The sequence below is a fragment of the Eucyclogobius newberryi genome, unplaced genomic scaffold, assembly GCF_026437365.1.
Source record: "Eucyclogobius newberryi isolate DKJ021-1_F unplaced genomic scaffold, fEucNew1.0.hap1 SCAF_14, whole genome shotgun sequence".
Taxonomy (NCBI): Eukaryota; Metazoa; Chordata; class Actinopteri; order Gobiiformes; family Gobiidae; genus Eucyclogobius; species Eucyclogobius newberryi.
Window position 1 is genome coordinate 3,008,945 of NW_027315768.1, and position 27,899 is coordinate 3,036,843.

Here is a 27,899-nt window from a genome sequence, read left to right on the forward strand (position 1 = left end):
TTCTCGTCGCGCTCACTCTTCTCTTCGCGCTCACTCTTTGGCTCGTGCTCACTCTTCGCCTCGCGCTCACTCTTCACCTCGCGCTCACTCTTCTCGTTGCGCTCACTCTTTGGCTCGTGCTCACTCTTCGCCTCGCGCTCACTCTTCACCTCGCGCTCACTCTTCTCGTCGCGCTCACTCTTCTCTTCGCGCTCACTCTTTGCCTCATGCTCACTCTTCTCGTTGCGCTCACTCTTCTCGTCGCGCTCACTCTTTGGCTCGTGCTCACTCTTCGCCTCGCGCTCACTCTTCACCTCGCGCTCACTCTTCTCGTCGCGCTCACTCTTCTCTTCGCGCTCACTCTTTGCCTCGTGCTCACTCTTCTCGTCGCGCTCACTCTTCTCTTCACGCTCACTCTTTGCCTCGTGCTCACTCTTCTCGTCGCGCTCACTCTTCTCTTCGCGCTCACTCTTTGGCTCGTGCTCACTCTTCGCCTCGCGCTCACTCTTCACCTCGCGCTCACTCTTCTCGTCGCGCTCACTCTTCTCTTCGCGCTCACTCTTTGCCTCGTGCTCACTCTTCTCTTCGCGCTCACTCTTCTCTTCATGCTCAATTACTTCTTTCCGGTTCAATATCCTTCAGTTTTTTCAAAACTAGTTTAATATTTCACTTCATCTCACACTGGCCTCTCTGATTGGTCAGCACAATCACATGATACGTGAGACTACGTAACTTCCGGGCCACAGTCCTCGAAGAGCTAAAGGCTAACAAGCTAACAGGCTAACAGGCGACATGCGCCAATGAGCAGCTGCCATTGACTTGAATGGACCGCCATCTTTGGCCCTGGGGGCTTGGCGCCGGTGCAGAGCTAGCTAGCGTTAATGTAGCATTGCCAATCTGGTTCCCAGAGTGGTTTTTCTTCTTGTATTTCTTACACATTTTCCCAAAATAAGTGCCCAGTGTCTGCTCCAACACAAAAAGGGTCTCGTCAGGTGAACGAGTAATAAAGACGTATTATTTCCAGACAGACATGTGTGAACTGGACAGACATCGTCCAGGACGTCCCAGGCTTCTCCACTGGAGCCGTGGACCAGCTTTGATTGTTTAGGTCCAGCAGCCGTACCATCTTGTGTTTTCCCTGTTCCTCATCTCTTGATCATCTTTTCTAGGATTAGGTGGGTCAAACAGTGATTTTAAAGATTTTGTTATTTAGACAGGAGATGAGAGGCTGAAACGGGGAAAGAGAGAGAGGGAAAGACATGCAGTAAATTATCAGCGTTGTGATTTGAGCTCACAACATTGAATCGCATACGTGTGCTGTACCTTAACCACTCCACCACCGGGCAGCACCAAACGGTGATTTTCAAACTAAATTGTGCGAGTGTGCCCGTTTAGCTCATCACCACAACCGGAAGTCTCTTTGTTTATTTCGCAGAAATATGAATATTTGCATGAGGGGCTGGAGTCTCTCTCACACCACCTATATTTGTGTTTGAGAACTAATGGGATGGAGAATATTTATTAATAAAGTGTATTATTGTTGTCATTTTGGTTATATAATGCCACTAATTGTGTTGTATATATATTTTTGAATGTGTTTTAGAGTCTGTACAGTCCAGATTACACTATGATTATGTTTGTGGACAGTCAGTTTAGTTCATGAATCGCAAGCCCTGGACTCCAAAACAGGATTCTTTGTGACCCTTTGACAAATATGTGGTGAGTCAGTGGTCGGGTAGTGTGTAATAGTGTAATATACTATATCATATATCAAGAGATATTAGTAGTTGACAGTTTCTTTAAAATGCCTTTAGAATCTAACTTGGTCACGAATTAAACATATTTTTTGCGGCTTGTGAGCCTGAAGACCACGCTCAGGTGGTAGAGCTTTTGAGAAGGACAGCTCCCTCTGGTGGTGAGCAGCAGTACCTGTATGAACTCCAGGATGCCATCGGCCGAGTGTTGGCCCTCGTACTCATGGACAGAGGAGCCGTTGAAGATCATTGTGGTGGGGTAGGCCTGGACGTTATACTGGAACACAGTACAGAACTTTGTTAAGATCTGTTTAGACAAGTTTACATTCACATCAGAGTCGTGTTTGACTGGTTCACAAGGATTTGGCTTTTATCAATAGCCATCACTGTGATATTCTGCATTAAATGACCACAGACTGGCAGAAATAAGGGATGTTATGCTGTGTTCGCAGCACATCGAAAAAGCACCAGACGCCTCTAGTTTGACGCCAGACTATTTTGAGTAACTCACTTTGGAATTTGGTCGTACGACTAAACTTGTACTATTTCCGTGAGGAGGAGTTACTGCGCATGCACTGAGCACAGCTTCTGGTTTGATAGCGGTGGACACCACAACATCAAGCAAGTTAGCTCAACTTATTTATCGTTGGGATTCAGCCGATCCCCCAGAGGTTATTTCATCTGTACAAGGCTCATTGTCCATGTTTGTCCAGATACAAGGTGAATGTGACTACTAAGAGAAACAATAGTGTCTAATGCTATATTTACTTGTGTGATGGCATCATCCAGTTAAACTTGTCACTTCTTTCTGACTAGAGTCTGATATTAGATTAAAACAAAGTCCAGCTCAGTGTGTTTTATTCCAATGTCACACAAATCTAGGTTCTTTTTAAAAGACAAGTCAGGACATATGATTTCAAGGTAGCTAATCATCACATTAAAAAAAAAGTGTTATACTTAATATAATAAGTAGGCTTAGAATCAAACAAATAAACTATTGCCTTTCAGATAAGTTTTTCTGCCCACCTCGGCATGCATGTAACTGAGCCACGATACATATTATTTTGTTGTAAATCTGTGGCTTTCAATAGAACTTTTAGTTTATATCTATTTTTAGAAGACCCACTTCTATCTTCTGAGGCATGTTGCTAGAAGCTAGTTAGTTTAAGTTTGGACAAATTTTAGGTTTAGTTGAAACAAACTCAGAGTTTTCTGTCACTGAAAAGAAGTTTTGCAGATGAAGATATGTACATCTCAGTGGAGAACCACAAAATCACATTTCTGCAAGGAATTTTGTTTGGAAGAAGCAAACTACTATCAGCTGTTGGGTTAGGGTGGACAAAATGGCATTCTAATTAGGAGCCGAACCCGACATGCGAGAGCACTATTGTTTCTGTAAACGTTTGTGGGAAAATGTTAAAAATAAGTAGTAAACAATGAAGAATGTGAGAATGTGCAAGTAAATAGGTAAGCTCTAATTTTAAGTGAAGACCCAAAGAAAAAAAAATATTGAAAGACGGCTCAGTAGCGCCACCTAAAATAATCAATTTACATGGCAGTAATGGCAGCTCCGACTGTAGAGAAATGAAACTTGGCATAAAAAAGGTTATGTCAGAACAAGCAAAACATATATTGTTTCGCTTGCCTGAACCCTTCAGGAAGTCAGCCATATTGGATCAAATATGATAATAAGTCTTTTTCATCGAAAACACTTCAAACTTGGTCGAGCAAAACCAATGTTAATGAAAGATTATCAAATACATTTTAAATAAATGGTTGGGCCAAAGTGAATTCTCAACAAAACAGTTATTTCAAAATAAAATAAAAATATATAGTTTGCAAATATTGTCAGATTTGAACGGACCCAAAGGAGCATGCAGTTTAATCTTTTAGCGACCTTGACTCGACCTCGAATTTTACATGTGCTTGTTTTGTACTCTGTGCAGCCCTTTGGAGACTTTGTGTTGGGCAAATGTGCTGTACAAATGAAGTTGCATTGGATAGAGTCTGTTTTCTGCTCATTTGCACATGTCATATCCAAGTTTGTAAGCAAACAGATAAAAAAGCGAACATATTTGTGATGATAGCCGTTTGTCTGAATTTGTTATTTAGCCACCGTTAAATCATCAGTCACTGTCAAGCCATGTCAAAATAAAACTGCTATCTGTAAAATACAGAGGCCTTTATTTTGTATTTTTTCTTGAAGTGTCATAGGAAATGTTTAGTTGTTGGAAGGGATTTCAGAAATGTCTCAATTTCTAGAGGCCAAATGGTAAAAAATAGGACATTACGACTGATCCAAATTTAATGTGCCTAGGCCAAATTTGAAGCTTCTAATTTTTGCTCTAGGTGGCGCTGTAGAGTCGGGTCGCATCAGACAATCTTCATATTCTTGCTGATCGCGTATATACCCCAATGTGGAACTTTCCGTCAACGTTCAGGTGGGCAAAAACGTGACAAAATGAGAGACCCTGGTCTTCCCCGGGGCCTGTTCCTGGTAGAACGTGCCCAAAACACCTCTCCAGGAAGGCGCCCAGGAGGCTCCAGAACAGAAGCCACTGCTCCTCAGCTGGAGGAGCAGTGGCTTTACTCCTAGCTCCTCCCGTGTGACTGAACTCCTCACCCTATCTCTAAGGGAGCGCCCAGCCACCCGGTGGAGGAAACTCATTTCGACCGCTTGTATCCACGATCTTGTTCTTTCGGTCATTACCCAAAGCTCATGACCTTAGGTGAGGTCAGAACGTAGACCGACCGGTAAATCGAGAGCTTTGTCTTTGGACTCAGTCGATGCAGCGACTGCATCACTGCAGCTGCTGCATCGATCCAACTGTCAATCTCACGCTCCATCCTTCACTCACTCATGAACAGGACCCCGAGATACTTGAACTCCTCCACTTGGGGCAAGGACCCCCCACCCACCTGGAGAGGGCAAGGACCCCCACCCACCTGAAGAGGCTTCCTCCTCCACCAGCGGTTCCAACTCACCACCAGGTGGTGATCAGTTGACAGCTCTCTTCACCCGAGTGTCCAAGACACGCGGCGGGAGGTCAGATGACACGACAACAAAGTGGATCATTGACCTCCTGTGTCCTGGTGCTACGTGCACTGATGGACACCCTTGTGCTTGAACATGGTGTTCGTTATGGACAATCCGTGGCACAGAAGTCCAATAACTGACCGCTCGGGTTCAGATTGGGGAAGCCGTTCTTCCTGATCACATCTCTCCAGGTGTTGCTGTTGTTGCCCGGGCTGCCCTATGTCATCGGTCAGCTGCAGTGATGCAGTCGCTGCATCGACTGTTGTGGTGAAGAAGGAGCTGAGTCGAAAGACAAAGCTCTCGATTTACCGGTCACTCTACGTTCTGACCTCACCTATGGTCATGAGCTTTGGGTAATGACCAAAAGGACAAGATCAAGGATACAAGCGGTCAAAATGAATTTCCTCCGCCGTGTGGCTGGGTGCTCCCTTAGAGATAGAGTGATCCCTTAGCTCAGTCACAGGGAAGGAGCATGGAGTAGAGCCACTGCTCCTCCAGCTGAGTTGGCTCGGGCATCTGTTCCGGAGCCTCCTGGGCGCCTCCCTCGGGAGGTGTTTCAGACATGTCCCACCGGGAAGAGGCCCCGGGGAAGACCCAGGACACGCTGGAGGGACTATCTCTCTCGGCTGGCCTGGGAACGCCTCGGGATCCGCCCGGAGGAGTTGGAGGAAGTTTCTGGGGAGAGGGAAGTCTCAAAATCCCTGCTTAGACTGCTGCCCCCGCGACCGGGCCCCGGATAAGCAGGAAGAAAATGGATGGACAAAAATAAATTGAATACCTCTGGAAAGTACTTTCGGCAGCAGGAAAAAGGCCATCACAAAGAAATAGATGACACAAACATCACCAACGACTAAGGACAGGACTGACCTCTGACAAATCGAAAAAAATCACATTCAAACTTAATTTTGAAATGGAGAGTTTTGACCAACTATGGACCAAATGGGACTTATAATTGAATTTAATTGTGAGATAATTGGTTTTCTTTTGTTTCAAAGTTGATGTTTAATGTTTAAAATAAAAACATACGGTGGATTCCATTTTTTATTATAGACTAATAAAACTGGGCAGACACATCACAGAGCATCTCAAGATGAACATTATAATATTGCCAAACCCTAAAAAACATTTTGGTTGGCACGTCCAAAATCCTGTCCATGTAATTTAATAATGGACAGGATCGCTGAAGGGCCCTTCTACGGTCACGAGGATCGTGAGGACCCTTTTTCTCTGCTTGTTTTTTTAAATTTGTATTTGATTTATTTAGATGCAATGTTTTCGGTTACCCTGAGAGTGTACCCATCTGGAGCCTTACCCTGAGAGTGTACCCATCTGGAGCCTTACCCTGACAGAGTACCCATCTGGAGCCTTACCCTGACAGTGTACCCATCTGGAGCCTTAGCCTGACAGTGTACCCATCTGGAGCCTTACCCTGACAGTGTCCCATCTGGAGCCTTAGCCTGACAGTGTACCCATCTGGAGCCTTACCCTGACGGTGTACCCATCTGGAGCCTTACCCTGACAGTGTACCCATCTGGAACCTTACCCTGACAGTGTACCCATCTGGAGCCTTACCCTGACAGAGTACCCATCTGGAGCCTTACCCTGACAGAGTACCCATCTGGAGCCTTACCCTGACAGTGTACCCATCTGGAGCCTTAGCCTGACAGTGTACCCATCTGGAGCCTTACCCTGACAGTGTCCCATCTGGAGCCTTAGCCTGACAGTGTACCCATCTGGAGCCTTACCCTGACAGTGTACCAATCTGGAGCCTTACCCTGACAGTGTACCCATCTGGAACCTTACCCTGACAGTGTACCCATCTGGAGCCTTAGCCTGACAGTGTACCCATCTGGAGCCTTACCCTGACAGTGTAACCATCTGGAACCTTACCCTGAGAGTGTACCCATTTGGAGCCTTACCATGAGAGTGCACCCATCTGGAGCCTTACCATGAGAGTGCACCCATCTGGAGCCTTACCCTGACAGTGTACCCATCTGGAGTCTTACCCTGACAGTGTACCCATCTGGAGCCTTACCTTGAGAGTGTACCCATCTAGAGCCTTACCCTGATAGTGTACCCATCTGGAGCCTTATCCTGACAGTGTACCCGTCTGGAGCCTTAGCCTAACAGTGTAGCCATCTGGAGCCTTAGCCTGACAGTGTACCCATCTGGAGCCTCACCCTGAGAGTGTACCCATCTGGAGCCTTACCCTGAGAGTGTACCCATCTGGAGCCTTACCCTGACAGAGTACCCATCTGGAGCCTTAGCCTGACAGTGTACCCATCTGGAGCCTCACCCTGAGAGTGTACCCATCTGGAGCCTTACCCTGAGAGTGTACCCATCTGGAGCCTTACCCTGACAGAGTACCCATCTGGAGCCTTACCCTGACAGTGTACCCATCTGGAGCCTTAGCCTGACAGTGTACCCATCTGGAGCCTTACCCTGACAGTGTCCCATCTGGAGCCTTAGCCTAACAGTGTAGCCATCTGGAGCCTTAGCCTGACAGTGTAGCCATCTGGAGCCTTACCCTGACAGTGTACCCATCTGGAGCCTCACCCTGAGAGTGTACCCATCTGGAGCCTTACCCTGAGAGTGTAACCATCTGGAGCCTTACCCTGAGAGTGTACCCATCTGGAGCCTTACCCTGAGAGTGCACCCATCTGGAGCCTTACCCTGAGAGTGTACCCATCTGGAGCCTTACCCTGAGAGTGTACCCATCTGGAGCCTTACCCTGACAGTGTACCCATCTGGAGCCTTACCCTGACAGAGTACCCATCTGGAGCCTTACCCTGACAGTGTACCCATCTGGAGCCTTAGCCTGACAGTGTACCCATCTGGAGCCTTACCCTGACAGTGTCCCATCTGGAGCCTTAGCCTGACAGTGTACCCATCTGGAGCCTTACCCTGACAGTGTACCCATCTGGAGCCTTACCCTGACAGTGTACCCATCTGGAACCTTACCCTGACAGTGTACCCATCTGGAGCCTTACCCTGACAGAGTACCCATCTGGAGCCTTACCCTGACAGTGTACCCATCTGGAGCCTTAGCCTGACAGTGTACCCATCTGGAGCCTTACCCTGACAGTGTCCCATCTGGAGCCTTAGCCTGACAGTGTACCCATCTGGAGCCTTACCCTGACAGTGTACCCATCTGGAGCCTTACCCTGACAGTGTACCCATCTGGAACCTTACCCTGACAGTGTACCCATCTGGAGCCTTAGCCTGACAGTGTACCCATCTGGAGCCTTACCCTGACAGTGTAACCATCTGGAACCTTACCCTGAGAGTGTACCCATTTGGAGCCTTACCATGAGAGTGCACCCATCTGGAGCCTTACCATGAGAGTGCACCCATCTGGAGCCTTACCCTGACAGTGTACCCATCTGGAGTCTTACCCTGACAGTGTACCCATCTGGAGCCTTACCTTGAGAGTGTACCCATCTAGAGCCTTACCCTGATAGTGTACCCATCTGGAGCCTTGTCCTGATAATGTACCCATCTGGAGCCTTATACTGACAGTGTACCCGTCTGGAGCCTTAGCCTAACAGTGTAGCCATCTGGAGCCTTAGCCTGACAGTGTACCCATCTGGAGCCTCACCCTGAGAGTGTACCCATCTGGAGCCTTACCCTGAGAGTGTACCCATCTGGAGCCTTACCCTGACAGAGTACCCATCTGGAGCCTTAGCCTGACAGTGTACCCATCTGGAGCCTCACCCTGAGAGTGTACCCATCTGGAGCCTTACCCTGAGAGTGTACCCATCTGGAGCCTTACCCTGACAGAGTACCCATCTGGAGCCTTACCCTGACAGTGTACCCATCTGGAGCCTTAGCCTGACAGTGTACCCATCTGGAGCCTTACCCTGACAGTGTCCCATCTGGAGCCTTAGCCTAACAGTGTAGCCATCTGGAGCCTTAGCCTGACAGTGTAGCCATCTGGAGCCTTACCCTGACAGTGTACCCATCTGGAGCCTCACCCTGAGAGTGTACCCATCTGGAGCCTTACCCTGAGAGTGTAACCATCTGGAGCCTTACCCTGAGAGTGTACCCATCTGGAGCCTTACCCTGAGAGTGCACCCATCTGGAGCCTTACCCTGAGAGTGTACCCATCTGGAGCCTTACCCTGAGAGTGTACCCATCTGGAGCCTTACCCTGACAGTGTACCCATCTGGAGCCTTACCCTGACAGAGTACCCATCTGGAGCCTTACCCTGACAGTGTACCCATCTGGAGCCTTAGCCTGACAGTGTACCCATCTGGAGCCTTACCCTGACAGTGTCCCATCTGGAGCCTTAGCCTGACAGTGTACCCATCTGGAGCCTTACCCTGACAGTGTCCCATCTGGAGCCTTAGCCTGACAGTGTAGCCATCTGGAGCCTTACCCTGACAGTGTACCCATCTGGAGCCTCACCCTGAGAGTGTACCCATCTGGAGCCTTACCCTGAGAGTGTACCCATCTGGAGCCTTACCCTGAGAGTGTACCCATCTGGAGCCTTACCCTGAGAGTGCACCCATCTGGAGCCTTACCCTGAGAGTGTACCCATCTGGAGCCTTACCCTGAGAGTGTACCCATCTGGAGCCTTACCCTGAGAGTGTACCCATCTGGAGCCTTATCCTGACAGTGTACCCATCTGGAGCCTTACCCTGAGAGTGTACCCATCTGGAGCCTTACCCTGAGAGTGTACCCATCTGGAGCCTTACCCTGAGAGTGTACCCATCTGGAGCCTTACCCTGAGAGTGTACCCATCTGGAGCCTTACCCTGAGAGTGTACCCATCTGGAGCCTTATCCTGACAGTGTACCCGTCTGGAGCCTTAGCCTAACAGTGTAGCCATCTGGAGCCTTAGCCTGACAGTGTACCCATCTGGAGCCTCACCCTGAGAGTGTACCCATCTGGAGCCTTACCCTGAGAGTGTACCCATCTGGAGCCTTACCCTGACAGAGTACCCATCTGGAGCCTTAGCCTGACAGTGTACCCATCTGGAGCCTCACCCTGAGAGTGTACCCATCTGGAGCCTTACCCTGAGAGTGTACCCATCTGGAGCCTTACCCTGACAGAGTACCCATCTGGAGCCTTACCCTGACAGTGTACCCATCTGGAGCCTTAGCCTGACAGTGTACCCATCTGGAGCCTTACCCTGACAGTGTCCCATCTGGAGCCTTAGCCTAACAGTGTAGCCATCTGGAGCCTTAGCCTGACAGTGTAGCCATCTGGAGCCTTACCCTGACAGTGTACCCATCTGGAGCCTCACCCTGAGAGTGTACCCATCTGGAGCCTTACCCTGAGAGTGTAACCATCTGGAGCCTTACCCTGAGAGTGTACCCATCTGGAGCCTTACCCTGAGAGTGCACCCATCTGGAGCCTTACCCTGAGAGTGCACCCATCTGGAGCCTTACCCTGAGAGTGTACCCATCTGGAGCCTTACCCTGACAGTGTACCCATCTGGAGCCTTACCCTGACAGAGTACCCATCTGGAGCCTTACCCTGACAGTGTACCCATCTGGAGCCTTAGCCTGACAGTGTACCCATCTGGAGCCTTACCCTGACAGTGTCCCATCTGGAGCCTTAGCCTGACAGTGTACCCATCTGGAGCCTTACCCTGACAGTGTCCCATCTGGAGCCTTAGCCTGACAGTGTAGCCATCTGGAGCCTTACCCTGACAGTGTACCCATCTGGAGCCTCACCCTGAGAGTGTACCCATCTGGAGCCTTACCCTGAGAGTGTACCCATCTGGAGCCTTACCCTGAGAGTGCACCCATCTGGAGCCTTACCCTGAGAGTGTACCCATCTGGAGCCTTACCCTGAGAGTGTACCCATCTGGAGCCTTACCCTGAGAGTGTACCCATCTGGAGCCTTATCCTGACAGTGTACCCATCTGGAGCCTTACCCTGAGAGTGTACCCATCTGGAGCCTTACCCTGAGAGTGTACCCATCTGGAGCCTTACCCTGAGAGTGTACCCATCTGGAGCCTTACCCTGAGAGTGTACCCATCTGGAGCCTTACCCTGAGAGTGTACCCATCTGGAGCCTTACCCTGAGAGTGTACCAATCTGGAGCCTTACCCTGAGAGTGTACCCATCTGGAGCCTTACCCTGAGAGTGTACCTATCTGGAGCCTTATCCTGACAGTGTACCCGCCTGGAGCCTTACCCTGAGAGTGTACCCATCTGGAGCCTTACCCTGAGAGTGTACCCATCTGGAGCCTTATCCTGACAGTGTACCCATCTGGAGCCTTACCCTGAGAGTGTACCCATCTGGAGCCTTACCCTGACAGTGTACCCGCCTGGAGCCTTACCCTGAGAGTGTACCCATCTGGAGCCTTACCCTGAGAGTGTACCCATCTGGAGCCTTACCCTGACAGTGTACCCGCCTGGAGCCTTACCCTGAGAGTGTACCCATCTGGAGCCTTACCCTGAGAGTGTACCCATCTGGAGCCTTACCCTGACAGTGTACCCGCCTGGAGCCTTACCCTGAGAGTGTACCCATCTGGAGCCTTACCCTGATAGGGTACTCATCTGGAGCCTTGAAATCAACATACAATGGGACGCTCTGCTCTGTGGCAAAATAGGCATCTCTATTATTTTCCCTGAGCATGCACCTGTGCATGTGGCGCTCAACCCCCCACGCCTTGATTGGAACTGGCTGAATTGGGACGGGTACAGAGGCTGAAAACACGTGCTTTCTTCACATCTGCGGTGCAGAGGCTGAAAACATGTGCTTTCTTCACATGACAGATGGACGGAGGCACACGCTCTGCGGGAGGCAGGTAAAGCACCCGCCTTTCCTGTACAGAAAACTCTGGTCTCTCACTAAACTCACTATAACATATAATATAATGTAGTCTTTTGTCTCCTCACAACCTCGCGCCATGTTTCTTTTTATCAGTATTCAACAGATAAAAGTCCTATTTGAATTGCCCAAGAGTTATTTTAAAGCCTTATTAAGTTGTGGTGTACATTGGCCTATAGCCTGACAATGTAACTGCCCCTGGAGCCTTACCCTGGAGCAGAGGTGCTGATGCACAGTGCAGTCCAGGGTCCCAAACTTCATCTTTCCTGCCAGGTGGATGGAGGCCTTCCGGAGCTCAGGGAGGAGGGCACGACAGGGCGGGCACCACTGCACAGACACACACAGACACATGTTTACTTCGATATCTTGCACGTTGATGAGACGATAGTTTGTCTTGCTGGTGTTTTTGGCAGTCCACTCTGAAAAATGGTATCATTTGGGACTACAAACCTGAACAGATCAAGAGCCACAGGTAAAAACACAGGTCAGAGTGTAATAAAGTCTGAACATGACTGTGACACACTAATGTGACTGTGACACACTAATGTGACTGTGACACACTAATGTGACTGTGAACACACTAATGTGACTGTGAACACACTAATGTGACTGTGACACACTAATGTGACTGTGACACACTAATGTGACTGTGAACACACTAATGTGACTGTGACACACTAATGTGACTGTGAACACACTAATGTGACTGTGACACACTAATGTGACTGTGACACACTAATGTGACTGTGAACACACTAATGTGACTGTGAACACACTAATGTGACTGTGAACACACTAATGTGACTGTGACACACTAATGTGACTGTGAACACACTAATGTGACTGTGACACACTAATGTGACTGTGACACACTAATGTGACTGTGAACACACTAATGTGACTGTGAACACACTAATGTGACTGTGACACACTAATGTGACTGTGAACACACTAATGTGACTGTGACACACTAATGTGACTGTGACACACTAATGTGACTGTGACACACTAATGTGACTGTGACACACTAATGTGACTGTGAACACACTAATGTGACTGTGAACACACTAATGTGACTGTGACACACTAATGTGACTGTGAACACACTAATGTGACTGTGACACACTAATGTGACTGTGAACACACTAATGTGACTGTGAACACACTAATGTGACTGTGACACACTAATGTGACTGTGAACACACTAATGTGACTGTGACACACTAATGTGACTGTGAACACACTAATGTGACTGTGAACACACTAATGTGACTGTGACACACTAATGTGACTGTGACACACTAATGTGACTGTGAACACACTAATGTGACTGTGAACACACTAATGTGACTGTGACACACTAATGTGACTGTGAACACACTAATGTGACTGTGACACACTAATGTGACTGTGACACACTAATGTGACTGTGAACACACTAATGTGACTGTGACACACTAATGTGACTGTGACACACTAATGTGACTGTGACACACTAATGTGACTGTGAACACACTAATGTGACTGTGACACACTAGTGTGACTGTGAACACACTAATGTGACTGTGACACACTAATGTGACTGTGAACACACTAATGTGACTGTGACACACTAATGTGACTGTGAACACACTAATGTGACTGTGAACACACTAATGTGACTGTGAACATACTAATGTGACTGTGATACACTAATGTGAGTGAACACACTAATGTGACTGTGACACACTAATGTGACTGTGAACACACTAATGTGACTGTGAACACACTAATGTGACTGTGACACACTAATGTGACTGTGACACACTAATGTGACTGTGACACACTAATGTGACTGTGAACACACTAATGTGACTGTGAACACACTAATGTGACTGTGAACACACTAATGTGACTGTGAACACACTAATGTGACTGTGAACACACTAATGTGACTGTGACACACTAATGTGACTGAACACACTAATGTGACTGTGACACACTAATGTGACTGTGAACACACTAAAGTGACTGTGACACACTACTGTGACTGAACACACTAATGTGACTGTGACACACTAATGTGACTGTGAACACACTAATGTGACTGTGAACACACTAATGTGACTGTGAACACACTAATATGACTGTGACACACTAATGTGACTGTGAACACACTAATGTGACTGTGACACACTAACGTGACTGTGACACACTAACGTGACTGTGACACACTAATGTGACTGTGAACACACTAATGTGACTGTGAACACACTAATGTGACTGTGACACACTAATGTGACTGTGTCAGACTAATGTGACTGTGAACACACTAATGTGACTGTCACACTAATGTGACTGTGAACACACTAATGTGACTGTGAACACACTAATGTGACTGTGTCACACTAATGTGACTGTGTCACACTAATGTGACTGTGAACACACTAATGTGACTGTGTCACACTAATGTGACTGTGAACACACTAATGTGACTGTGTCACACTAATGTGACTGTGAACACACTAATGTGACTGTGTCACACTAATGTGACTGTGAACACACTAATGTGACTGTGTCACACTAATGTGACTGTGAACACACTAATGTGACTGTGTCACACTAATGTGACTGTGAACACACTAATGTGACTGTGTCATATTAGTGTGTGACTGTGTCACACTAATGTGACTGTGAACACACTAATGTGACTGTGAACACACTAAAGTGACTGTGAACACACTAATGTGACTGTGACACACTAATGTGACTGTGACACACTAATGTGACTGTGAACACACTAAAGGGACTGTGACACACTAATGTGACTGTGAACACACTAATGTGACTGTGAACACACTAATGTGACTGTGACACACTAAAGTGACTGGGAACACACTAATGTGACTGTGAACACACTAATGTGACTGTGAACACACTAATGTGACTGTGACACACTAAAGTGACTGTGAACACACTAATGTGACTGTGACACACTAATGTGACTGTGAACACACTAATGTGACTGTGAACACACTAATGTGACTGTGACACACTAATGTGACTGTGAACACACTAATGTGACTGTGTCATAATGTGACTGTGAACACACTATGTGACACACTAATGTGACTGTGACACACTAATGTGACTGTGAACACACTAATGTGACTGTGAACACACTAATGTGACTGTGACACACACTAATGTGACTGTGACACACTAATGTGACTGTGAACACACTAATGTGACTGTGAACACACTAATGTGACTGTGACACACTAATGTGACTGTGAACACACTAATGAGACTGTGAACACACTAATGAGACTGTGAACACACTAATGTGACTGTGAACACACTAATGTGACTGTGAACACACTAATGTGACTGTGAACACACTAATGTGACTGTGACACACTAATGTGACTGTGTCACACTAATGTGACTGTGACACACTAATGTGACTGTGAACACACTAATGTGACTGTGAACACACTAATGTGACTGTGACACACTAATGTGACTGTGAACACACTAATGTGACTGTGACACACTAATGTGACTGTGAACACACTAATGTGACTGTGAACACACTAATGTGACTGTGAACACACTAATGTGACTGTGACACACTAATGTGACTGTGAACACACTAATGTGACTGTGACACACTAATGTGACTGTGAACACACTAATGTGACTGTGACACACTAATGTGACTGTGAACACACTAATGTGACTGTGAACACACTAATGTGACTGTGAACAAACTAATGTGACTGTGACACACTAATGTGACTGTGACACACTAATGTGACTGTGACACACTAATGTGACTGTGAACACACTAATGTGACTGTGTCACACTAATGTGACTGTGACACACTAATGTGACTGTGACACACTAATGTGACTGTGTCACACTAATGTGACTGTGACACACTAATGTGACTGTGACACACTAATGTGACTGTGAACACACTAATGTGACTGTGAACACACTAATGTGACTGTGACACACTAATGTGACTGTGTCACACTAATGTGACTGTGACACACTAATGTGACTGTGAACACACTAATGTGACTGTGTCACACTAATGTGACTGTGACACACTAATGTGACTGTGACACACTAATGTGACTGTGAACACACTAATGTGACTGTGAACACACTAAAGTGACTGTGAACACACTAATGTGACTGTGACACACTAATGTGACTGTGAACACACTAATGTGACTGTGAACACACTAAAGGGACTGTGACACACTAATGTGACTGTGAACACACTAATGTGACTGTGAACACACTAATGTGACTGTGACACACTAAAGTGACTGGGAACACACTAATGTGACTGTGAACACACTAATGTGACTGTGAACACACTAATGTGACTGTGAACACACTAAAGTGACTGTGAACACACTAATGTGACTGTGACACACTAATGTGACTGTGAACACACTAATGTGACTGTGAACACACTAATGTGACTGTGAACACACTAATGTGACTGTGACACACTAATGTGACTGTGAACACACTAATGTGACTGTGTCATAATGTGACTGTGAACACACTAATGTGACTGTGAACACACTAATGTGACTGTGACACACTAATGTGACTGTGAACACACTAATGTGACTGTGAACACACTAATGAGACTATGAACACACTAATGTGACTGTGAACACACTAATGTGACTGTGAACACACTAATGTGACTGTGACACACTAATGTGACTGTGACACACTAATGTGACTGTGTCACACTAATGTGACTGTGTCACACTAATGTGACTGTGAACACACACTAATGTGACTGTGAACACAGTAATGTGACTGTGAACACACTAATGTGACTGTGAACACACTAATGTGACTGTGACACACTAATGTGACTGTGAACACACTAATGTGACTGTGACACACTAATGTGACTGTGAACACACTAATGTGACTGTGAACACACTAATGTGACTGTGACACACTAATGTGACTGTGAACACACTAATGTGACTGTGACACATACTAATGTGACTGTGACACACTAATGTGACTGTGAACAACACTAATGTGACTGTGACACACTAATGTGACTGTGAACACACTAATGTGACTGTGACACACTAATGTGACTGTGAACACACTAATGTGACTGTGAACACACTAATGTGACTGTGAACAAACTAATGTGACTGTGACACACTAATGTGACTGTGACACACTAATGTGACTGTGACACACTAATGTGACTGTGAACACACTAATGTGACTGTGTCACACTAATGTGACTGTGACACACTAATGTGACTGTGTCACACTAATGTGACTGTGACACACTAATGTGACTGTGACACACTAATGTGACTGTGAACACACTAATGTGACTGTGAACACACTAATGTGACTGTGACACACTAATGTGACTGTGACACACTAATGTGACTGTGTCACACTAATGTGACTGTGTCACACTAATGTGACTGTGACACACTAATGTGACTGTGAACACACTAATGTGACTGTGAACACACTAATGTGACTGTGACACACTAATGTGACTGTGACACACTAATGTGACTGTGTCACACTAATGTGACTGTGACACACTAATGTGACTGTGAACACACTAATGTGACTGTGAACACACTAATGTGACTGTGACACACTAATGTGACTGTGACACACTAATGTGACTGTGTCACACTAATGTGACTGTGACACACTAATGTGACTGTGACACACTAATGTGACTGTGACACAAACACAATGACCTCATTTGAGTCACTACATGAATCATTTGTCACTAAGATCAACTTAAACTATGAAAATAGCTCATATTGAGTTTGAGCAGAAACATGTCTGTGATATGAACATTTCACATCAGAAATGAGCACCACGCTCCACGTGTGTTTGTATTTAGTGGTGAATCAGTTCAGGTGTAAAGAGAACTACAGAGAACTACAGAGGACTACAGAGGACTACAGAGAACTACAGAGAACTACAGAGGACTACAGAGAACTACAGAGGACTACAGAGTACTACAGAGGACTACAGAGGACTACAGAGTACTACAAAGGACTACAGAGGACTACAGAGAACTACAGAGGACTACAGAGGACTACAGAGAACTACAGAGGACTACAGAGAACTACAGAGGACTACAGAGAACTACAGAGGACTACAGAGGACTACAGAGGACTACAGAGAACTACAGAGGACTACAGAGGACTACAGAGAACTACAGAGGACTACAGAGGACTACAGAGAACTACAGAGGACTACAGAGGACTACAGAGGACTACAGAGAACTACAGAGGACTACAGAGGACTACAGAGAACTACAGAGGACTACAGAGGACTACAGAGAACTACAGAGAACTACAGAGGACTACAGAGAACTACAGAGGACTACAGAGTACTACAGAGGACTACAGAGGACTACAGAGAACTACAGAGGACTACAGAGGACTACAGAGAACTACAGAGGACTACAGAGGACTACAGAGGACTACAGAGGACAACAGAGAACAACAGAGGACAACAGAGGACTACAGAGGACTACAGAGGACTACAGAGGACTACAGAGGACTACAGAGAACAGAGGACTACAGAGGACTACAGAGGACTACAGAGAACAACAGAGGACTACAGAGGACTACAGAGAACTACAGAGGACTACAGAGGACTACAGAGAACTACAGAGGACTACAGAGGACTACAGAGAACTACAGAGGACTACAGAGGACTACAGAGGACTACAGAGAACTACAGAGGACTACAGAGGACTACAGAGAACTACAGAGGACTACAGAGGACTACAGAGGACTACAGAGGACTACAGAGAACAACAGAGGACTACAGAGGACTACAGAGGACTACAGAGGACTACAGAGGACTACAGAGAACAACAGAGGACTACAGAGAACAACAGAGAACAACAGAGGACTACAGAGAACTACAGAGGACTACAGAGGACTACAGAGGACTACAGAGAACAACAGAGGACTACAGAGGACTACACAGACGTGGAAATGTTAGTTAGTACATTTTAAAGGTTTTTTAAATCTTGAGAAGTTTATTTTGTTATAAAGTCAAATACAATATTTTTCAGTTCCAAATACCTATTTAACAATATTTAACAATAGATTAAATGTTTATCTCTGTAGATCATCTCTGAAGTTGTGATGACATAAACTGAAGCTCAGAGTAGGTGAAATGACACTTGTTTTTCTAAATACATTTCAGTTTATGAGAACAAACGTGTTTGTCATTTTTTTTAATTGATCCAGTAATTGCTTCAAAAACAGCGTAGGCTTTATAAAGCTATTTATTTCTTATATTTTTTTATTGTTTTATGTTTTATGTTTTATGTCCGGCCCGCGACCCAGCCTGAGCGTCGAAATTCGGCCCGCGGCCCAAAATGAGTTTGACACCCCTGCTCTAAGGAGCTCGAGAGGAGCATGCACAGAGAGCCGAGTTTGTGAATGAAAAGTTATTAAGACCAAAATAGCCATTTTTTCTAAAGCAGGAGTGCATAAAACTCACATCAGTTTACATATTTTTGTCTCCTGTTGGCGTTTCAGTGGTTTACGGAGTCAAACTATCAAAGTTTGTAAAAAATATCTATTATGATAGTGTGTTCAGACCGGGACGTCCAAAGAGTTGAATTCAGAGTCTATGTAAACGCACGTCTTGGCGCGATTCCTGCGTTTTGAGCCAATCAGAGAAGACCCAAAACAAACCCCACAACGATAAAAAAATCCTTAAGACACAGCTCATGGAGAAAATAATGATATTGACTAAACTCTGCTCAGCTCTGAAGTATCTGCGGGTCCCAGACGGGCCCCGGGGCCCATCACCTCTGTTTGGACTTTGTATAGTTAATAAACCAAAGCCACTCTCTCAACCCCGTCATTACACCACGAGAGAAGCGACACGGCACAACTCCTCCACTGAGCGCGTGCAGAAGCCTCGACTCCACTGAGCACGTGCAGACGCCTCGACTCCACTGAGCACGTGCAGACGCCTCGACTCCACTGAGCACGTGCAGACGCCTCGACTCCACTGAGCATGTGCAGAGACGCCTCGACTCCACTGAGCATGTGCAGAGACGCCTCGACTCCACTGAGCGCGTGCAGACGCCTCGACTCCACTGAGCGCGTGCAGACGCCTTGACTCCACTGAGAGCGTGCAAACGCCTCGACTCCACTGAGCATGTGCAGACGCCTCGACTCCACTGAGCATGTGCAGACGCCTCGACTCCACTGAGCACGTGCAGACGCCTCGACTCCACTGAGCACGTACGCCTCGACTCCACTGAGCATGTGCAGAGACGCCTCGACTCCACTGAGCGCGTGCAGACGCCTCGACTCCACTGAGCGCGTGCAGACGCCTCGACTCCACTGAGCGCGTGCAGACGCCTCGACTCCACTGAGCATGTGCAGACGCCTCGACTCCACTGAGCATGTGCAGACGCCTCGACTCCACTGAGCATGTGCAGACGCCTCGACTCCACTGAGCATGTGCAGACGCCTCGACTCCACTGAGCATGTGCAGACGCCTCGACTCCACTGAGCGCGTGCAGACGCCTCGACTCCACTGAGCACGTACGCCTCGACTCCACTGAGCATGTGCAGAGACGCCTCGACTCCACTGAGCGCGTGCAGACGCCTCGACTCCACTGAGCGCGTGCAGACGCCTCGACTCCACTGAGCGCGTGCAGACGCCTCGACTCCACTGAGCATGTGCAGACGCCTCGACTCCACTGAGCATGTGCAGACGCCTCGACTCCACTGAGCATGTGCAGACGCCTCGACTCCACTGAGCATGTGCAGACGCCTCGACTCCACTGAGCATGTGCAGACGCCTCGACTCCACTGAGCATGTGCAGACGCCTCGACTCCACTGAGCATGTGCGCTGGATGCCTCGGACGCGCGTCTGCTGTTGAGTGTATTTTTCGGACGCGCGTCCGAGGCGTCTGCCTCAAAATGTACAGCCGTCCAACTTCTGCGTCGGGCGCAAATTTGACGCTGCGGTGTGTCCGCGGCATAAGTCATCTGATCTAAATACAATCCGGATGTTGTTCACAGAACTAAAGAGACTTGTGGCACAGACCTGCGCAGTATAAGCAGGATGTGGAACTGCCTTCATTCACTATAATGGCTCCGTAAGAACTGTCCAGTGTGTGGCGGAGCAGAGCTGCACGATGTGGAATCAGTCTGTGAGAAGAGCTCATCACAGGAGGAGCTCATCACACAGGAAGAGCTCATCACAGGAGGAGCTCATCACAGGAAGAGCTCATCACAGGAAGAGCTCATCACAGGAAGAGCTCATCACAGGAGGAGCTCATCACAGGAAGAGCTCATCACAGGAAGAGCTCATCACAGGAAGAGCTCATCACACAGGAAGAGCTCATCACACAGGAAGAGCTCATCACAGGAAGAGCTCATCACACAGGAAGAGCTCATCACAGGAAGAGCTCATCACACAGGAAGAGCTCATCACAGGAAGAGCTCATCACAGGAAGAGCTCATCACAGGAGGAGCTCATCACAGGAAGAGCTCATCACAGGAAGAGCTCATCACAGGAAGAGCTCATCACAGGAAGAGCTCATCACACAGGAAGAGCTCATCACACAGGAAGAGCTCATCACAGGAAGAGCTCATCACACAGGAAGAGCTCATCACAGGAAGAGCTCATCACACAGGAAGAGCTCATCACAGGAAGAGCTCATCACACAGGAAGAGCTCATCACAGGAAGAGCTCATCACAGGAAGAGCTCATCACAGGAGGAGCTCATCACAGGAAGAGCTCATCACAGGAAGAGCTCATCACAGGAAGAGCTCATCACACAGGAAGAGCTCATCACACAGGAAGAGCTCATCACAGGAAGAGCTCATCACAGGAAGAGCTCATCACAGGAAGAGCTCATCACAGGAAGAGCTCATCACACAGGAAGAGCTCATCACACAGGAAGAGCTCATCACACAGGAAGAGCTCATCACACAGGAAGAGCTCATCACAGGAAGAGCTCATCACACAGGAAGAGCTCATCACAGGAAGAGCTCATCACACAGGAAGAGCTCATCACAGGAAGAGCTCATCACACAGGAAGAGCTCATCACACAGGAAGAGCTCATCACAGGAAGAGCTCATCACAGGAAGAGCTCATCACAGGAAGAGCTCATCACAGGAGGAGCTCATCACAGGAAGAGCTCATCACACAGGAAGAGCTCATCACAGGAAGAGCTCATCACAGGAAGAGCTCATCACAGGAAGAGCTCATCACAGGAAGAGCTCATCACACAGGAAGAGCTCATCACAGGAAGAGCTCATCACACAGGAAGAGCTCATCACAGGAAGAGCTCATCACAGGAAGAGCTCATCACAGGAAGAGCTCATCACACAGGAAGAGCTCATCACAGGAAGAGCTCATCACAGGAAGAGCTCATCACAGGAAGAGCTCATCACACAGGAAGAGCTCATCACACAGGAAGAGCTCATCACAGGAAGAGCTCATCACACAGGAAGAGCTCATCACACAGGAAGAGCTCATCACACAGGAAGAGCTCATCACACAGGAAGAGCTCATCACACAGGAAGAGCTCATCACAGGAAGAGCTCATCACAGGAAGAGCTCATCACAGGAAGAGCTCATCACAGGAAGAGCTCATCACAGGAAGAGCTCATCACACAGGAAGAGCTCATCACACAGGAAGAGCTCATCACAGGAAGAGCTCATCACACAGGAAGAGCTCATCACAGGAAGAGCTCATCACACAGGAAGAGCTCATCACAGGAAGAGCTCATCACACAGGAAGAGCTCATCACAGGAAGAGCTCATCACACAGGAAGAGCTCATCACAGGAAGAGCTCATCACACAGGAAGAGCTCATCACAGGAAGAGCTCATCACAGGAAGAGCTCATCACAGAGGAAGAGCTCATCACAGGAAGAGCTCATCACAGGAGGAGCTCATCACAGGAAGAGCTCATCACACAGGAAGAGCTCATCACAGGAAGAGCTCATCACAGGAAGAGCTCATCACAGGAAGAGCTCATCACAGGAAGAGCTCATCACACAGGAAGAGCTCATCACAGGAAGAGCTCATCACACAGGAAGAGCTCATCACAGGAAGAGCTCATCACACAGGAAGAGCTCATCACAGGAAGAGCTCATCACAGGAAGAGCTCATCACAGGAAGAGCTCATCACACAGGAAGAGCTCATCACAGGAAGAGCTCATCACAGGAAGAGCTCATCACAGGAAGAGCTCATCACAGGAAGAGCTCATCACAGGAAGAGCTCATCACAGGAAGAGCTCATCACACAGGAAGAGCTCATCACACAGGAAGAGCTCATCACAGGAAGAGCTCATCACACAGGAAGAGCTCATCACAGGAAGAGCTCATCACACAGGAAGAGCTCATCACAGGAAGAGCTCATCACACAGGAAGAGCTCATCACAGGAAGAGCTCATCACAGGAGGAGCTCATCACAGGAAGAGCTCATCACACAGGAAGAGCTCATCACAGGAGGAGCTCATCACAGGAAGAGCTCATCACACAGGAAGAGCTCATCACAGGAAGAGCTCATCACAGGAAGAGCTCATCACAGGAAGAGCTCATCACAGGAAGAGCTCATCACAGGAAGAGCTCATCACAGGAAGAGCTCATCACAGGAAGAGCTCATCACACAGGAAGAGCTCATCACACAGGAAGAGCTCATCACAGGAAGAGCTCATCACACAGGAAGAGCTCATCACAGGAAGAGCTCATCACACAGGAAGAGCTCATCACAGGAAGAGCTCATCACAGGAAGAGCTCATCACAGGAAGAGCTCATCACAGGAAGAGCTCATCACAGGAAGAGCTCATCACACAGGAAGAGCTCATCACACAGGAAGAGCTCATCACAGGAAGAGCTCATCACACAGGAAGAGCTCATCACAGGAAGAGCTCATCACACAGGAAGAGCTCATCACAGGAAGAGCTCATCACACAGGAAGAGCTCATCACAGGAAGAGCTCATCACACAGGAAGAGCTCATCACAGGAAGAGCTCATCACACAGGAAGAGCTCATCACAGGAAGAGCTCATCACACAGGAAGAGCTCATCACAGGAAGAGCTCATCACAGGAAGAGCTCATCACAGGAAGAGCTCATCACAGGAAGAGCTCATCACACAGGAAGAGCTCATCACACAGGAAGAGCTCATCACACAGGAAGAGCTCATCACAGGAAGAGCTCATCACAGGAAGAGCTCATCACAGGAAGAGCTCATCACAGGAAGAGCTCATCACACAGGAAGAGCTCATCACAGGAAGAGCTCATCACACAGGAAGAGCTCATCACAGGAAGAGCTCATCACACAGGAAGAGCTCATCACAGGAAGAGCTCATCACAGGAAGAGCTCATCACAGGAAGAGCTCATCACAGGAAGAGCTCATCACAGGAAGAGCTCATCACACAGGAAGAGCTCATCACACAGGAAGAGCTCATCACACAGGAAGAGCTCATCACAGGAAGAGCTCATCACAGGAAGAGCTCATCACACAGGAAGAGCTCATCACAGGAAGAGCTCATCACACAGGAAGAGCTCATCACAGGAAGAGCTCATCACACAGGAAGAGCTCATCACAGGAAGAGCTCATCACACAGGAAGAGCTCATCACAGGAAGAGCTCATCACACAGGAAGAGCTCATCACAGGAAGAGCTCATCACAGGAAGAGCTCATCACAGGAAGAGCTCATCACAGGAAGAGCTCATCACACAGGAAGAGCTCATCACACAGGAAGAGCTCATCACACAGGAAGAGCTCATCACAGGAAGAGCTCATCACACAGGAAGAGCTCATCACAGGAAGAGCTCATCACAGGAAGAGCTCATCACAGGAAGAGCTCATCACACAGGAAGAGCTCATCACAGGAAGAGCTCATCACACAGGAAGAGCTCATCACAGGAAGAGCTCATCACAGGAAGAGCTCATCACAGGAGGAGCTCATCACAGGAAGAGCTCATCACAGGAAGAGCTCATCACACAGGAAGAGCTCATCACAGGAAGAGCTCATCACACAGGAAGAGCTAATCACAGGAAGAGCTCATCACAGGAAGAGCTCATCACACAGGAAGAGCTAATCACAGGAAGAGCTCATCACAGGAGGAGCTCATCACAGGAGGAGCTCATCACACAGGAAGAGCTCATCACACAGGAAGAGCTCATCACACAGGAAGAGCTCATCACACAGGAAGAGCTCATCTCACAGGAAGAGCTCATCACAGGAAGAGCTCATCACATCACACAGGAAGAGCTCATCACAGGAGGAGCTCATCACAGGAAGAGCTCATCACAGGAGGAGCTCATCACACAGGAAGAGCTCATCACACAGGAGGAGCTCATCACACAGGAAGAGCTCATCACACAGGAAGAGCTCATCACACAGGAAGAGCTCATCACACAGGAAGAGCTCATCACAGGAAGAGCTCATCACAGGAAGAGCTCATCACACAGGAAGAGCTCATCACACAGGAAGAGCTCATCACAGGAAGAGCTCATCACACAGGAAGAGCTCATCACAGGAAGAGCTCATCACAGGAGGAGCTCATCACACAGGAAGAGCTCATCACACAGGAAGAGCTCATCACAGGAAGAGCTCATCACAGGAAGAGCTCATCACAGGAAGAGCTCATCACAGGAAGAGCTCATCACAGGAGGAGCTCATCACAGGAAGAGCTCATCACAGGAAGAGCTCATCACACAGGAAGAGCTCATCACAGGAGGAGCTCATCACAGGAAGAGCTCATCACAGGAAGAGCTCATCACACAGGAAGAGCTCATCACAGGAAGAGCTCATCACAGGAGGAGCTCATCACAGGAGGAGCTCATCACACAGGAAGAGCTCATCACACAGGAAGAGCTCATCACACAGGAAGAGCTCATCACACAGGAAGAGCTCATCTCACAGGAAGAGCTCATCACAGGAAGAGCTCATCACATCACACAGGAAGAGCTCATCACAGGAAGAGCTCATCACAGGAAGAGCTCATCACAGGAAGAGCTCATCACAGGAAGAGCTCATCACAGGAAGAGCTCATCACACAGGAAGAGCTCATCACACAGGAAGAGCTCATCACACAGGAAGAGCTCATCACAGGAAGAGCTCATCACACAGGAAGAGCTCATCACACAGGAAGAGCTCATCACACAGGAAGAGCTCATCACACAGGAAGAGCTCATCACAGGAAGAGCTCATCACACAGGAAGAGCTCATCACACAGGAAGAGCTCATCACACAGCAGACTGTTCTACTCATTAGTTAAGTCAGGAGGCGTTTCATGTGCACTGTGCAAACTTTCTGGTGGAGGCTCCATATGCTCGTCTCAATAGAAATATAATTGATTTGCCTGGAAAGTCTCATGCGTGCGGCATTAAGCGTATCTATCTTTGTGGAGATAAGCAGGTGAGGCCAAGGCCAGGTTACAGCTCAGAACATTGTGAACGTATTGCAACAAAATACCTTGCAAAGATGTGTCATTGATTAAATTGTAGCTGGATGCGTGTAATGCCGTGCTGCAAAACCATCTCCATGGGACAACCAACCACTCACACACACATTCACACACCAGGCTACACACTGGGGGCGAAGTGTCTTGCTCAACGACTGCCACTGCACTACTGCTGCCCAAAACAAAACAATGAGCAGGTCGGGCTGCTGCTCCCGTCTCCATAGAAGGAACATAAGGCACAATACAAACCGGGGCAAAAAAGTCCACAAGCCAGGGCTCCTTCTGATTGGAGGGGAAGTTCTCTGGCCTCAGGGTGGTCACATGGGCCTGCACACTGTCCCGAGCAAAAGCCAAGATGTTGTACAGCAGGTCTTTACCTGCACAAACACATGGACCGAGGACGTTCAGTAAAGCAGAAAGCATGACATGGGAATGAAACTGGGGAAGGACATAATAGAAAACTGTTGAGAGTTGGATTCAAACTAGTCACTTGATTATCAAGCAGCATTTTAACTGGACATATTTCCAAAAGCTGGAACCGGATTAGCACAACTAAAATTTGAACTTGTATCTATAAAATGTTTTAATTAATGATTAATAAACATGTATAAATACTTTAAAGGAGCCAAAAGCTGATGAGCCAAAGTTCCTTCAACTTTATAGGAACGTTGAACAAAAAATATGTACGAACTTGAAAAACAAACAAAACAAGAGATAGATATAGATAAAACGATATTACATGTATATCAGCAGCTATCTGATTTTTATTTGCATTTAGATTGGGAGAAGAATTGTCTGGCCAGTTCTCTGGAGAAGTCTGTATGTAACGTAGTGACTGACCGTGAGAAGTCTGTATGTAACGTAGTGACTGACCGTGAGAAGTCTGTATGTAACGTAGTGACTGACCGTGAGAAGTCTGTATGTAACGTAGTGACTGACCGTGAGAAGTCTGTATGTAACGTAGTGACTGACCGTGAGAAGTCTGTATGTAACGTAGTGACTGACCGTGAGAAGTCTGTATGTAACGTAGTGACTGACCGTGAGAAGTCTGTATGTAACGTAGTGACTGACCGTGAGAAGTCTGTATGTAACGTAGTGACTGACCGTGAGAAGTCTGTATGTAACGTAGTGACTGACCGTGAGAAGTCTGTATGTAACGTAGTGACTGACCGTGAGAAGTCTGTATGTAACGTAGTGACTGACCGTGAGAAGTCTGTATGTAACGTAGTGACTGACCGTGAGAAGTCTGTATGTAACGTAGTGACTGACCGTGAGAAGTCTGTATGTAACGTAGTGACTGACCGTGAGAAGTCTGTATGTAACGTAGTGACTGACCGTGAGAAGTCTGTATGTAACGTAGTGACTGACCGTGAGAAGTCTGTATGTAACGTAGTGACTGACCGTGGTGGATCTCGAAGTTGTGGATGCCCATTCCTTTAAATGCAGCCAAGCAGCGTTTCTGGATGTAGAGAGACTGGCACAGCTCCACGTCAGCGCTACAGTCCACTCTTCCCACCTGAACACCATCAACAGAAAAGACTTATCAGAGAAAATCTTCCCCCATAAAATGTCCTGGACGTGTTTAAGACCTGGATGTGGTCCCTGCGGAGCAGCGCCTGCAGCTTCTTGTATTCGTTCAAAGACGTGTCGTTTTCCCCAAAAGAGAAGCTGATGAGCCAACGGTGTCGCGCCAGTTTCCTCTGAAACAGAAGAAGTGAGGATATGACCTTGAATCTGGCCCTGCTAGTGTTTCTATTCAAGCTCGTGATCGATGAGGCCAATCATACTAAATGATACACTAATGTCTAAATGTTTCCCTTAATTCATCATAAGATAAGATAAGAT

At 47.5% G+C, this 27,899-nt stretch overlaps 1 protein-coding gene across 1 annotated transcript in view; it reads right to left on the minus strand.

Annotated features, from left to right (window-relative positions):
• Positions 1-1,812: 1,812 nt before the first annotated feature.
• The window catches only part of dnajc10 (DnaJ (Hsp40) homolog, subfamily C, member 10), a 78,129-nt gene continuing 52,042 nt past the window's right edge, over positions 1,813-27,899 (minus strand). The window contains exons 13-17 of the mRNA XM_072444150.1: positions 27,644-27,754; positions 27,456-27,570; positions 26,304-26,431; positions 11,764-11,880; positions 1,813-2,010 (exon numbers count right to left, since the gene is read on the minus strand). Coding sequence (XP_072300251.1) covers positions 1,813-2,010; positions 11,764-11,880; positions 26,304-26,431; positions 27,456-27,570; positions 27,644-27,754 — 669 coding nt within the window. The remainder of the gene's footprint in view (positions 2,011-11,763; positions 11,881-26,303; positions 26,432-27,455; positions 27,571-27,643; positions 27,755-27,899) is intronic.